Consider the following 14,381-nt stretch of genomic DNA (forward strand, 5'->3'; position numbering starts at 1 on the left):
AGCAACTTCTGTTTTGTTTTTGCAGCTAATTGAGGGCAGAAGGTGGATTAATCACAAAGTCTGTCAAAATGAACGATGAAACGATTAATTTAATTCAAACAGACATAGGGATGAAATAGAGCATTATTTTCAAATCACCAACGATGAAACCAATCTATTGCTCTTTGATGCAACGTAATTTAACCAGCCAGAGAGTTGGAAACACCTGGCCCTTTGGTCCTCATGTGCACACGCGCTTCCATACGATAGTCAATGAAGGAGAAAAAATTATTGTAAAATTTTACGCCACGCACAAACTAATTATTGCATGTTTTAATGAGTTTGCCTACCCGACTATAAACATCGACTGAAAAATTGCGTTTTACAAACTATCGCTTTTGCCAGACTCCTATAGTGGTATAGTAACTTCCACATGAATAGCAGGACCCAAGGTTTCCCAGAACATTGCCCAAAGCATGGTGCCATGTGTTCCCCAGGTAAGCGACACACATGCACCCGGCCATCCACGTGAAGATAACGTGATTCATCAGACCAGGCCACCTTCTTTTATTGCTCCGGTCCAGTTCTGATGCTCAGCTGCCCATTGTTGATGCTTTCAGCAGTGGACACGGGTCAGCATGGACACCCTGACTGGTTTGCGGGTACACAGCCCCAACAAACTGCGAGTCACTGTGTGTTCTGACACCCTTCTATCAGAACCAGCATGAACTTTATCAGCAATTTGAGCTACAGTAGCAGCTTGTTTGTTGGATCTGACAACAAGAGCAAGCCTTCGCTGCCCATGACCCTCATAGGGCCCTACTATTATTTTACCACTGATGCAAGCCACAAATTGAGGATTGGCAAGCCGCAAGAGGCCTGCGAGCCTCACAATGAGTAACACTGATTCAGAGCATGTGGGGACAGACTAGGGGTGTAACGGTACATGTATTTGTATTGAACCGTTTCGGTACGGGGTGCTCGGTTCGGAACGGAGGCGTACCGAACGAGTTTCCATACGGACATATTAAGTAGAGGACCGCATGTGTGGAGCATGCTGCAGCCGCACATGCGCAGTTGCGCACACCGCGACACAATAAACAGCAGTAGTAGCGGACGTCATGGCTAATGCCGCTAGCGTTGGCAACAAGCCAGAGTTGGAGGACCCTCCCGCGACATTAAGGTCTCCTGTTTGGGAACACTTCGGCAAAGCGGTTTGCCGACATTGTTCATGTGAGGTCGGGTATGTTTCTGGCAACACGTTTGAAACGGCACCACCCCCACGTGAACATCGCTACAACGAGGAGAAAGACGAGCGTAACGTTAGCGCAAACACAGCTCCCCACCGCATTTAAACAGCCTCTCCCTGCCCTGTTCAATTTTGCACATCAGATGGAGAAAATATTTGTTTTTAAAAAAACAGTCTGAGCCTTATTCATGTTATTTAATCTGAGCAACAACTTGAAACTATTTAGTGTTGCAACTGTTCAATTTTGCACATCAGATGGAGAAAATATTTTTTTTAAAGAAACAGTCTGTTATTTTTATTTATTTTTATTTTTGAAATAAATATTTTAAATACTTGTATTTATATTTTTGAGCAGCATTCTAGCTCCAGTGCATGTTCCTACTGTTAAAAGCACAAAAGTAATAAACAACTAGCACATTTATATTTTGCATTTTGTTTTCTTACTGTACCGAAAATGAACCGAACCGTGACCTCAAAACCGAGGTACATACCGAACCGAGATTTTTGTGTACCGTTACACCCCTAGGACAGACAGATACAGAAAGACGTTTCTCCATGATCATGCATCACAAAATTTGGAGGCATAGCGAATCGCAACTCGTTAATAAACTATTTTATCAGAATCCAAAATCAATATAATAAAGTATGCAGCTGGTCTTAGTTGGCTGTTTAGCTGGCAGCGGGTGCTTATTAAAAGCTCTGTACTTGAAGCCAGTTCTGCATTATATTTCGTTATAGCACGTTATATCACATGGCAGTTTCTGTGTTATGTGTGGTTAAAGAGGCTTGATAGAATCAATTCTACAAACAATTGTTTGCAATATATTTGAACTGTCAACTATATTTGCAATATTTCACCAAATGAAATACCGTACTATGTAGAGTAAAACATTTCATTTCAAATAATACATTTTTCCCCATCCAAAGTTCTCTTAAACAAAAAAGGCACTTTCAACAATCTGTTCCATCACTGACACAACCCTCATACTTATTTTGGCCAATAAGCAGAGACAAAACATGGAACAAGAAGAACTTAATCACATAACTAATAATGAGAATCTGTGGCCTACAAGCCAACAACAGATTGAATAAACACTCAGGTAGCCAAAGCTCAGCAATTTACCAGCCGTACCTGCACATATCTATTTTGGTTGTTCCAATATGGTCCAACAGTCACGTGATCTTTCCTATGATAAATTAAGGAGGTTGATAGTTAACGAATAATAAAAAATTAGTAGTCAGTCAGCCCACCTCGAGTAAACCTAGGCTGAAGTTGTCGTCGTTTGTCATACAATTGGTGCATTAACATTTATATTCCTTCTTTCAAAAGCCGGCTACATTTCTCCTGCGCTGAACGTAAAAGCCAATACATCACTCTCCCACATTTCGGCAGCATGTTCCTCTGAAGGTAGCTATGTGAGGTAAACACGACGAGTGCCAGTTTTATCAAACGTCAACCACAATCGTGGCATTTCAATGTAATATAAAGTAATTTGTTTCGATTGGAATATAAAAAATAACTCACCAATACATGGCCACACACCAATCAATTTGATTTTTGAATACAATCAAAATATAGGCAGGCATTAAGTGGTATTTGTCTGTATAGGAATGGAGGCGCTCGTTTCATGTGGCCGTGTCTGCTGAATTAACTGTTACTGAGAACTAGCGTCCTGGTTTAAACTTGGTTTCCTGTCAAACCACACACAACCCTGATAATCTTAGACATGGGGAAACATTTTCCCACATTGTGCACTTCAAAGTAAAGACATTTACATAGAAAAGACAGCCAGCGGCCCATCATGCAAAGTATTTTTCATTCATAAAAAAAATCAAAAAACAAAGCTCCACTGTGTAGTACTACCATCACACTACTGTTGTTGGAGAACCTCATTCTCAGGTTAGTGAGTATAGTAATATTAACAGTGGTATGATGAGACAAGTTAGACCCACAGAAACTGATGTACTTGACTATAGATTAAACCCCGTAAAATGGGTGACTTGCTACTTCCAGCGGACTGTTTTTCCTCAGTTGCCTGCTTTGGGGCGGGGGATGGGCCCAATTCTACCAACATGCCAAATTTCACTCTCAAATTTAAAAAAATGATAACTTCTAATTTCACATACACACAGTTCTTCAGCATGAGTTCCTAATTTGCCACAGATGCAAGTAAGTACCACAAGCTTAACGTGCATTTTCTGTACAAACATTGGCAGATGCAAGTACTATTCATTCATCTTTTGAATAGTTACTCTCATTACTTAAGATTACCGTGTTTTATGAACACATTTTTATGGTCTTCCATGCTCTGTGCCCAACTTGCAGAACTAATTAAGTTGAATTTGAAACCTCACCTTATTCATGTTTCCAGCTTGCTGAGCATTCAACGTGTTGTGTGCGCCCAACTGTGGCCCTCCTTGGGTGAGTGTCTCTGCAAGCACACTGCCTCCAACACCAGGTCCAGCACCCACTTGCCCCTGCATGCCTTGGCCCTGGTACTGCATGCCAGGTCTACCCCGGCCTGCCGGTCCCAGAGTCCCGTTCATCACTTGTCCTGTCTGGCCCATGACCCCATGACCTTGCCCACTGTTCAACATGGCCTGGTTGAAGCCCATTCCCCCGTTGCCTTGTCCAGCAGCTGAACCTCCTTTCTGGCCCTGGGGAGACTGGTGATTGGGTGAACCCTGCCCATGTGGACTTTTACCAAGCACAGCACCTAGCTGGCTTCCTACCATGCCTCCCTGTTGGGGACTGGCAGAGTTGAGACCACCTCCCAAGATGGAGGAGCTTCCTGGTCGCAGGAGCTCAGACAGCTGCTTGTGTTTGGCAGCTGCATCAGGGACGATGGAGTTAAGACCAGGACCCCCTCCACCTGGACCTCCATTAGAAGACATGCCCATTCCCAAGTCTCCATTGGGTATGAGCTCATCTGGAAGGTCATTTTCCAGGTCAAAGAGAGACACAAGATCTAAAAAAAAAAGGAGAGAAAGGGAAACAAGAATTAGAAGTGAACACTGACTCACCCTCTTTGACCAATAACAACAGATCAAGCACATATGATGAATAAAGGTATATATAATTATTGGAAACACAGAAAACCATTACAGAGAGAAACACACAAAGGGGTCTACAATATGCATTTGAACGATATATCCAGGACCCCAAACTGACTCAGCAGAAAAGACAGGTTAAAACGATTTTAAAAATTCTTTAAAATTTAAAAAAACACCACATCACAAGTGATTGCCCCCCCCCCTCCCCCCAAGAGACGCAATTATAGCAGTGCTAAAGAGACAATGAGAAAATGTTACTACACATGTTTCGTTATTCAGAAAACCTAATGTAATTTGTAGAAAAATTATGAAAATTTCCTGCAAAATCAAAAACTGAGCAAGCTGCTTTCCACATGGCAGTACATTTGTAAAACTTTTAATATGGTGCTTTATAAGAAGAGCTGTGATGACTTCAAGATGTGCAAAATTAGCGGCACTTGTAAAGCTGGGACTGCAGTGATTTGTTGCATGGTGTTCATGAAGACCACGGTTATTCAGAGAAAATGATTTTTGGAAAGTCTCCATAATGCTAGAGTCAGAGGTTATGAGCATCTTGTGGATGTGTGAGATAGTGAGGTTGAGAGCAGAGGGAGGAAAAGGGTAGAGGAAAAGAGGGCTGGAGGGCAGGAATGTTTGGGGTGGCTGATTGGATGGCATCCAGTCACCCACCGCTCTCCTCATCCCAATCAGTTTCACCTCAGCTGACACATTTGCCAGATCCAGAGTATCGACTGCCACTGCTTCGCAACGCTTGGGAAAGGCAACATTTTCACTTGACTATATTTAAACACCAGCTAATGCTAATGTAGCTGAAAAACACTCACCAAGGGCTTTGTACACACAAGCCAGACAACTGAGAAGAAAGCCGCTAGGTGAACAGTAGGCCCATTTCTCACCTTTGGCGGCGATACACCCACTCCGCCATACAAACGAAAACAACCCTGGCACTAGGCTGTGGCCACACACATACTGACACGAGACTAGAGCACCATAAAAAACTGTCACACATTAACATAAATATCAAAGACGGGCAGCTAATCTGTGGCCGTGAGCGACAGCTCGGTGTGCAGTGGGCTGGTTGTGGCAAAAGACGTATTTGCTGTCTGTCAGACCACCAATATTGGAAAGGCCTTACCCATAACAAACGTGACTTAGTAAGCCAAACTCATTCGGTTATATTGTGAAAATACTCCTCTGTAACACATGCAAACAAATATTTGTCATTATAAATTTAATGTTATAAAGAAAACGCAACAGCTAATTTTGAAATTTACAGGGTTTTTTTGGAGGTGGTTGGTCAAGATATGAAATTCACATACAGTATGTAAATCCAGGGTACACTTTTATGAAGTGTCCCATCAGACTACAGATCTGTGGGAAACATCTAAGTGATACCCGAAATTAGGGCTGAACGATATATCGTTATCGTATCGTTATAGAGATATGAACATTAAAGATATTAATATCGAAAAAGCAACGATATAAACGATATAGATTTCCCCCGCGCTCGCCCTGCATGTACAGCTCTGGCGGTCACAATAAACTTCATTTTTACGATTGCCCTTGAATGCACCGCTATGGCCAGCCAACCACAAACCTTATTTCATGCTTGCTGTGGATCGACAGCTGAAGCCAACCAATGATGAACATACGAGGGCGGGACTCCCGCCGCGGGAGCGAGGGAGACGGAGACGCAGACGTAACATACGCAGCGGGGAAATCCAAAAGAAAGAAAGAAAAGTGAGACGAGTGCGGAAGATAATGTGGCCGGTGGCGGTGCCGAATCTGATTTGGTGCCAAAACATAAATCATCCTCCATTATTTGGAGGTATTTTGGATTTAATAACGATGATGTCAACCAGAGCGAGGTGTTGTGCAGGTCGTGTTTGGCGTGTATTGCAATGCATTCAGTAGCGTTACACCGTATGAGTCGGCATCCACCAAACATAAAGACATTACAGACGCTATAACATACCACATTGCAAAAGTCATGGTACCCGTGTAGACTAGGGATGTCCCGATCCAGCTTTTTGCACTTCCGATCCGATACCGATATTTTAGCTTTTAGTATCGGCCGATACCGATACCGGCCGATCCAAGCATGTATTAAAGATTAAAGATGCCGTTTGATGGAAATGATCCAAAATTAGGGGCTGGAAAAATATGGCTGGAAAATGATGAGCATCACATTAATAGCTACAGATACTGTAAAACACTACATGAGTGCATATATTGTCTTATTTTATCAAGTAAAATATAAGTTATAGGTTTACTCAACAGCCTAATAGTTTAGTTTAATAGGTTAACTCAGAGTTCCACAGCTTATCAAAAACAATCCTCCCCAACAGGGGGTCCCTTGCTTTGCATTCACACTGCTCCAGCCCAAACGGGCTTTAGCCCGTACACACGTCATCACGTCCTAATACTACACACACACAATATGGCTTGATGCTGTTTTGAAGGAGTGCATATATTTATCGACAACACTCGACCTGCATCAGTGCATGTGCGCACGAGCGGATCTGTGCGAGCAGGCAGCGCGGAAGCCGTTCCGGTTCCGGTACCGGTCCGGTTCCGCTCACACCACGAGTCTGAAGAGTGCAACAGCTTATCAAAATACAGTATCAACTCCGTGTTTTAGTAGAAAGCGACATCGTGGTGGTTTAACGAGGCGGCGCGGCATCAGAACAACATCAAGCAGCGTGTAAAGTACACGAAGAAGAACGTAGCGGGAGCGCGGCGGCGAGGATTGTTGTGGCTGCGCGTCTTGCGGAGCAAGTCTACTGTGCTGCGCGGAGGCGCTCCTAATGTAAATGATTATTGATTTATGAATGAATTGATAGGTGGCTTATTTTTGGCATATTGATTTTATGGCCTGTACAATGGTAGGGGAAACACTGGACATGCACACAAGTCCGTCTTGTTGTTGTTTAGTGGATGCTGGACAGGTCGCGAGGTGTGCGCTAGGTGTGCTGGAAAACGCGGACCGGATTTTGGGGAAAACCGGAAAAAACTGGAATGGATTACCTACATCGGTGCGCTGGAAAACACGGACCGGAGTTTTGAAGAAAAAAAAACTGGATCGGGAGTTCGGATCGGGATTTTCCCGTGCAGGCCGATCCGATATCGATATGCATTTTTTGCTAATATCGGCGGCCGATCCGATATTTGGATCGGATCGGCCGCCGATATTAGCAAAAAATGCATCCCTAGTGTAGACAGTCTAAAATGTTTGATTTTTTTATTTATTGATTGGTGACTTTATGTTAATGTTGATGACTGGCAGTGAGTTATCATCAATGAAACTGCAGTTTCCACATTCTTTTGTATTATGATGTTTTTATTTTTCTGAAAAAATTTTGGTTTTCACCGAACCCATAGTCATATCGTATCATATCGATATCGAAATATCTGGGATGAATATCGAGATATGAAATGTTGTCCATATCGTTCAGCCCTACCCGAAATCTTTCTGAATGTATGTTCAGATTCACTTCAACCATTATATAAACTTCAAATTCCAAGAAAACCATTAAATGTAAATGTAAGAAAAGAGCAAAGTGGAGCAAGAATAAATCTTGCTACAGGTTCCTCACAGATCTGCTCAGAATTAGCGCCTTTTGACCTGAAAAAAAAACTGTACTTATCCTTCCATCTGCAGCCTGGCACTTAAAATCTTCTCAGTGTACTTAAGACGCTGAAATGCATCCAGGACTTCAAAGAGAGCTGGACTACACGAGAAACTGTGCAACATCTTACTGAATACATGCATTTGTGTATATATGTCAACTGAGGCTGAGAAAGGGCTTCTGGCAGCGGTGGGGGGAGGAGTCTGTCTCGGTGTCGGCCTGCTTTATTGCCTAGCAAAAGCTCCAGTCACCCCTCTGAGAAGACGAGCTTCCTTGGTTGAAGACAGCGGACTGTCGGCTACATAATGCAGCCGCCCTAAGGAGACGAGACAGTCTGAACAAAGATTTCACATTTCTCAGCTGTTTGTAAAAGGCAGACAGATGTTTCCGATCTCCACTGAAATTTAAATTAAGCAATTGCACCCGTCTTTACGCGCTCTAGAAGATGAGTCAATAGGTGGCTGTAGTGGTGCAATCCAAAAACTGACTTCACTCAAATGAGACAGTCCACGCTTTCTCCAATGCTTTGTACAAGCTACTACACAAAAGAATACCAACACAGCTATGTTCAGCACACAGCAAGTACACAACTGGGACGTGCCAAGAAAGGCAAAGTTGCTGGATGGACCCTAGACTGGATGGCCGATAAAGATACATGAAATTTTTTATTAATAGTTTATAAACATTGTGAAAGTGACGCCCAACAGTTCTCACATCACTGATTTCATCATTGCTGATTGGGGGGGGGGGGGTCAAAGAGCACTCTCTGAGAAGTTTTTGCTCTTTAGTGGAGCTGCAACAAATCTTGACTTGATTGCCATTAAATTTATAACTTATAGAAACTATTCAGTAAAAATGCCACTGTTCTCTCATGCCAGTTTCTCCGATTTTCTGCATTTCCCTGTTTTTATACGCCTCTCACAATACAATAGAATATGGGAATATTAACAAAATTTTGCCCCTGATGTTTACATGCAAGTTTGTTTCCATAAGAATGTCACAACAACAATCAGTCAACATCATGCCAGAATAAACAGCAGGATTTTCCCTACCATTATAAGACTTGGGCACGGTGCCGAAGCCTTTTGTCACAACGCCTAAGATGGATAGATACATGCAGAGGCTAGTAGTGGTGTCAAAAACACAAGTATCAATAAATGGATACTTAATATTTGAAACACTTAAAGTACTTAAGTACCGAATTGCAGCTCTCTTTTCTCTATGACAACAAGTTGACCCAGACGGCTACTGACCAGCCACAAAGTTTGGAAGACTAAAGAACAAGAACAAAGGTCCTAAAAAATTGAGAAACTGGATTGACAGTATATTGCCTATTAAGGAATTAATGATTATTTATGCCACTGACAAATGTTTAATATTTATTCAACTGCGAATTTTGTTAAGAACCAGACAGTCCATTTTATCTAGTGTTCTAGCTTGGTTGCGTGATTTTATGTACGTTTTATGAAAACATTTTTAACATCGTCGAATAATCTTAAGAGATGCAAACGCATTATTATGCTATTATATTATCCTTTTATCAGTTGAATAAAAAGACCATAAAATGACAATATCATCGTTTTTACAATTATTTATGGGATAATACATCGTCCAACAAAAGTGGAAAGTTATTGTGCCAGACCTATTGTATGATATTTTATGCAGCGATTCCGTCATAATCACGCAAAGAAGACCCCTCGTTTATATTGACGGTCCTTTTACACAAGCATCCCGGCATTGTGGAACCAGAGACGGCATGCCGTGTTACAATTCAATTCAATTTATAGTGTCAAATCACAACAGAAGTCATCTCAGGACACTTAACACATTGAGCAGGACTAGAATACGCTCAAAATGTCAAGAGTCAACACAATTTCAAAGTCCCAACAACACCCAGGGACAAGCGTTACAGCGATGAAAAGGGCATGCCGGTAGTGTGACGTATTAAATAAGCGGCGGCCATACATTTACCCCAGCACACCAAAACAACAATGGAAGGATAACATAGAGTTGAGTTTCGTTTAATTGTTGTGCACATTTACACAACTCTTTGAGCGCAATCAAATATGCTGTGCATATAATGGCGGCGTCCCACAAGTAACTACTGGCTTTCTATCTCTCTAACCCTAACCCATCATACAATTTACACTGCACTTTGGTTTGTGGCATAACGTCTCCTTTTATACAAGCATCCTGGCATTGCGCAACCAGAGAGGGCGTGGCACGGTTGAATTTCACGTAAAATAAGCTTCAGAAATGCGATAACCTCTAGCATACCAAAACAACAATGGCGGTTTAACTGAGAGTTGTGTTTCCTTTGCTAGTCATGCATGTTTAGACGACTCTTCAAGAGCAAACGATGTTGCTTCGCATCATAACGTGAAACTTCTTCTTCTGAGGTTTTTTAATCCCTCAGTGGTAGGTTGTGCACATAACACGTCACCTTCAGCTCTCGCTTCCCGGCTATTCCCATTCACAGTGAAGTCATCTCGCCCTGTTTCACCTCTGTTGCAGCTCTAAAGGGGCGTTCACATCAAAAGCGACGTAAATTACATATATAGTCAATGCAACAAAGTGACTTGTCGCAAAATTGCCCCCAACATGACCGAGGCAAACTTTACCATAGCTCCAATTGAAATATTTCAACTTGAGCAACAAATCTGCGTGCAATGTTCTGATGCAAAGTCAGTCAGCATTGAGATTCTCCTCCTGTTGTCACTTGGCTTGCTGTTCGCAATACAGCTTGGTGAAATTCACCGAGCATCTCTGGATGATGTTATGAACTCGGACCGGACGCCGTTTGATTAGCCGGTGTATCCGGGACTCCAACAACATGTACAAAACAGCAATAATGGTTATTTCGGCCATGAATGATGAAACATTCTCGCGTCTATGCGGAGTTAAGCCCTCCGTCCTCTCTGGGCGACGCAAATTAACAAATGACTGCGCAATAAATACAACTCCTCCTGCGACAAAACTTGCGAGTAACCGCCACCATGAAACTACCTTCATTGCCGGCTCAGACACCCCTTTCCGTCTCTGTACATTTTATATTAATGACACTGTGGGAAAAAGGATTGATAATCCCACAACGAAAAGGCAGCGTAAAAGGGGCTCATGACAGCTAGTAATGAAACACAGCCACTTAACGCTCCTCATTTCTCCACTTTCTACCAAGAGACACATTAAAGCCTCTTTCTCATGCAGGACCTATGTGATCGCAGAGTCCACTTTTTCAGGCAGCGTTCACAGTTTTCCCTCTTCCTCTACCCATATGACATCCATGTAAAGTGAGTTCACACATTTGGATAGGTTCTGGTGGGACGAATACACGCGAAAAGTTCTGTTGAAGTTTGAAGTCACTCGTTAGTTTTGGTGAAAGTGCCAATTTGGGAGGTTGGGTGGCAAGTTTATGAAATTATAATTACTCAGTCTTTGTTGAATAATCTCGTCCATTTGATAGCGACCGTCAAATTTCAGACATTTGAAAAGGTAATATAGTCAAGTTTTCAGTGATCGAATGTAGTTCTCGACGCCAGTCAAAAGAGTGTCACTATCACTCATCATTAATTCACAGATAAACACAAAAGTCCACCAACTGTATTTGGGTGACAAAGGTTTACATAACAGTTGAATTCTTCCCCAAATGCACCTAATATGTAATAGTTAAACCAAAAAATTGACTACCTAAAAAAAAATCCCTGGGGCTCTAGGGCTGGGGATGTATAAGATTCCATCCTAAGAATAAATCTAAAACCAAATACGCATGTACATGCGCATCCTGACCACACACGCAAATTAGAACATAAGTTACACACCAGGAGACCACTTACCAGTGTGTGTGTGTGTGTGTGTGTGTGTGTGTGTGTGTGTGTGTGTGTGTGTGTGCGTGTGCGTGTAAAACATAACCCAGGCTCACAACTTTCATGTGAGAGGGTGGCATAAAATCAGCTATTTTATGTAATTATGCAATGTGCTGGCCACAAAATGTCAGAATATTTTTTAAAAAGGTCAACAGTCCCAATTTTCCAAAGTTGGTCTGCGGGTTGGACGGGTGAGGACGCAGACCCTTGGACTAGTTTTTAATGTCCATCACCGCAGCATTTTTTTTGGTCAACTTTTAAGCTGTACACTGCCCATTTGTTAGCCAAATTACTGGCAGCGGCAAAGTTGGATTTAGGTGCAAAATGTATATTTCCCCCAGTTATCCCCCAGCCATTCAAGCATTTAGTTGAATGAAAGAAGGACTGGGCCTTCAGCGGCACACTGACCTAGTGGTGAGAGATAATCTTTAAATCAACCAACACAGGTTCGAGTGATAGTGCCGGATCTGCACCGCTGAAGAGGCAACGAACAGGACACCAATTTCAACCCAGAGGCAACATGTTCCTCTGTGCTGAGTGGTAAGAAGCAAATTATTTAAATAAAAAAAAGGGATCAAGAGGTGATCACATTTTTTAAAAGTCTCGTTTGGCTAATACATGTACCACAAGACTTCATCAGAGAGAACATCAGTCCAGAAAGCTGTCAAAGGGGGGTGAAAGAAAAAGAAAACACCTAAAACTCCTGCAGACATACTGTGAATATTTTATTCACCTGTGTCTTAGATGTTGTGATGGTTAAGTTGACCAATAAGTTGACTTTTAACCCTAAAAAAAACTGGCACGTGATGAAGAAGCAGTGAGTTTGCACTTTTTATCACTATTATTGCAATTAAGCACATTTTCCAATCAGCTGTAGATTACAAACAGTCCTGCAGGGCCAGGGACTTGATGTCACAGTTTGCCTGTGACATTTGCACGGCACCGATGCAGCGGCGGCTGGCTTTACTTCACGGTGGCTCTCTTCCCTAAAAAGGTGGATCGATTCCGACTCAAGAAGCAGCTGTACGTTGTGCGGGCTCGATGCGTGTAACTCTTGTTGCAAGTCAGTAAGTCACAAATGCAAACCATGTCTGCTCCTTACCTGGGCCATCGGATACTGAGAGAGGTGAATTAAGCTTGGGTCGCTTTGCAGTGGGGGGTCCGACGTCCAGCAGATTGTCAGCCATCCTGGTCCGCAAATTTTTATGAATGGATGATGATGATGCAGGGAAATAACAGCAGGATCAGTCCAATTTGTCGGCGTCCGGCTCGCAATAACTGGTAACTTTTCCTAACGTATCGCGTAAAAAAAGGAGCAAATGTACCTGTTTTTTTTTTTTTTTTCTTGACTGGCAGACTGGCGAAATGCTGCCTTGAGAAAAAGATTTCAAAAGAAAGGCAACAGCGCCACGCTTCGCCACCGAAGATCACCCCATGATAATCCAACACCCAACACCCACATAATTATCCTCAATATACACGTCCAAAAATTATTTCACGTCGAGAAAAATAAATAAAAATCAATCATAAAATATAACACAAGGCGTAAGCAAATCCCTTTCTCCGCAGATCGCCGGTTTCACGTCTGTACAGAATCATCTTTTTCGCAGTCGAAAGGAGCAGCCATAAAATCCATCTTGGGTTTAAATAAAAAGAGCAAAATTCAAAAAATATTTTCTATGAGGTGGATTATTTTTGTCGTCGCTGTCTCCCGGTAAATACAGCGTCTCGGGACGGAGATACGGCGACAAACGGCGCTCGCTAAAAGGGAAATCAAATATACAGTGGGCTTTCGAGACGATAAAAACCCGTGTAATCCTCACATGTTTGCATTAATTCTCATCGGAAGGAGTAACTCTTCGATTTTCTGCACGAAAAAAGCCGTTTGAGCCCGGTCTGAGTAGCTCCGGTCGGTTTTTAAAATTAATGCTCTCCCCGAAATCCCGATTCTGAGCCGCGTCAAGATGGCGGCTGTTGATTCCTCCGATACAAAAAAAAAAAAGTTTTTTTTTTCTTCCCAGCTAGACTGTGGGGGGAGGAGGGGGAGGTGTCGCGCTATGACGCCCTGACGTAAACCTGTGTCCCACCGTGCGTCACGCGGACGTACGTGAAGTTGCCTCCAGGGATGGAATAACCCCCCAAAAAGACTTTTTTTACTACGTTTTAACTGCTTTTAAACTTTAAAAACACCTAGCGGCCATTGCTACAAAAAGACGATATTCACTAAAGGGAGAACACAATACACTGGCGATAAACAGAAATACAAAAATGACATTTAGATAGAACGCCTACATTTAAACAGGCTACTTTACTTAGATACACATTTTAACTACTTTTTATTACTCAATTTAATTTATTTATATACAAATATTTAGATTTCAATACAAAACAATTAGCTTGTAAAATGTAAGTCACTGTTATAGACTGCATATACCAAGGCGTAAAAGTAGTTTAAATTGTCTCCACTTTGTACAAATACAACATTAAAATGCTGCTTACAAGTCAATGCATCAATATAAAATAATGTTAGACTCCGAGCAGTTAAATGCTTTAAATATAGTGAATGTACTCCACCAAAGATGCCAGCTAATTCCCATTTCTCTTAAT

General features: G+C 42.2%; 1 protein-coding gene across 6 annotated transcripts in view; it reads right to left on the reverse strand.

Moving 5' to 3' along the window:
* The window catches only part of crebbpb (CREB binding lysine acetyltransferase b), a 40,583-nt gene extending 26,825 nt beyond the window's left edge, over positions 1-13,758 (reverse strand). For all 6 annotated transcript variants that reach the window (XM_084037331.1, XM_084037327.1, XM_084037330.1 and 3 more), the window contains exons 1-2: positions 12,877-13,758; positions 3,584-4,197 (exon numbers count right to left, since the gene is read on the reverse strand). In XM_084037331.1, coding sequence (XP_083893457.1) covers positions 3,584-4,197; positions 12,877-12,961 — 699 coding nt within the window. In that variant the 5' untranslated portion in view covers positions 12,962-13,758. The remainder of the gene's footprint in view (positions 1-3,583; positions 4,198-12,876) is intronic.
* Between the last annotated feature and the right edge of the window lie 623 nt (positions 13,759-14,381).

This window comes from Eutrigla gurnardus (genome assembly GCF_963514095.1).
Source record: "Eutrigla gurnardus genome assembly, chromosome: 20".
In the NCBI taxonomy this organism is placed as follows: domain Eukaryota; kingdom Metazoa; phylum Chordata; class Actinopteri; order Perciformes; family Triglidae; genus Eutrigla; species Eutrigla gurnardus.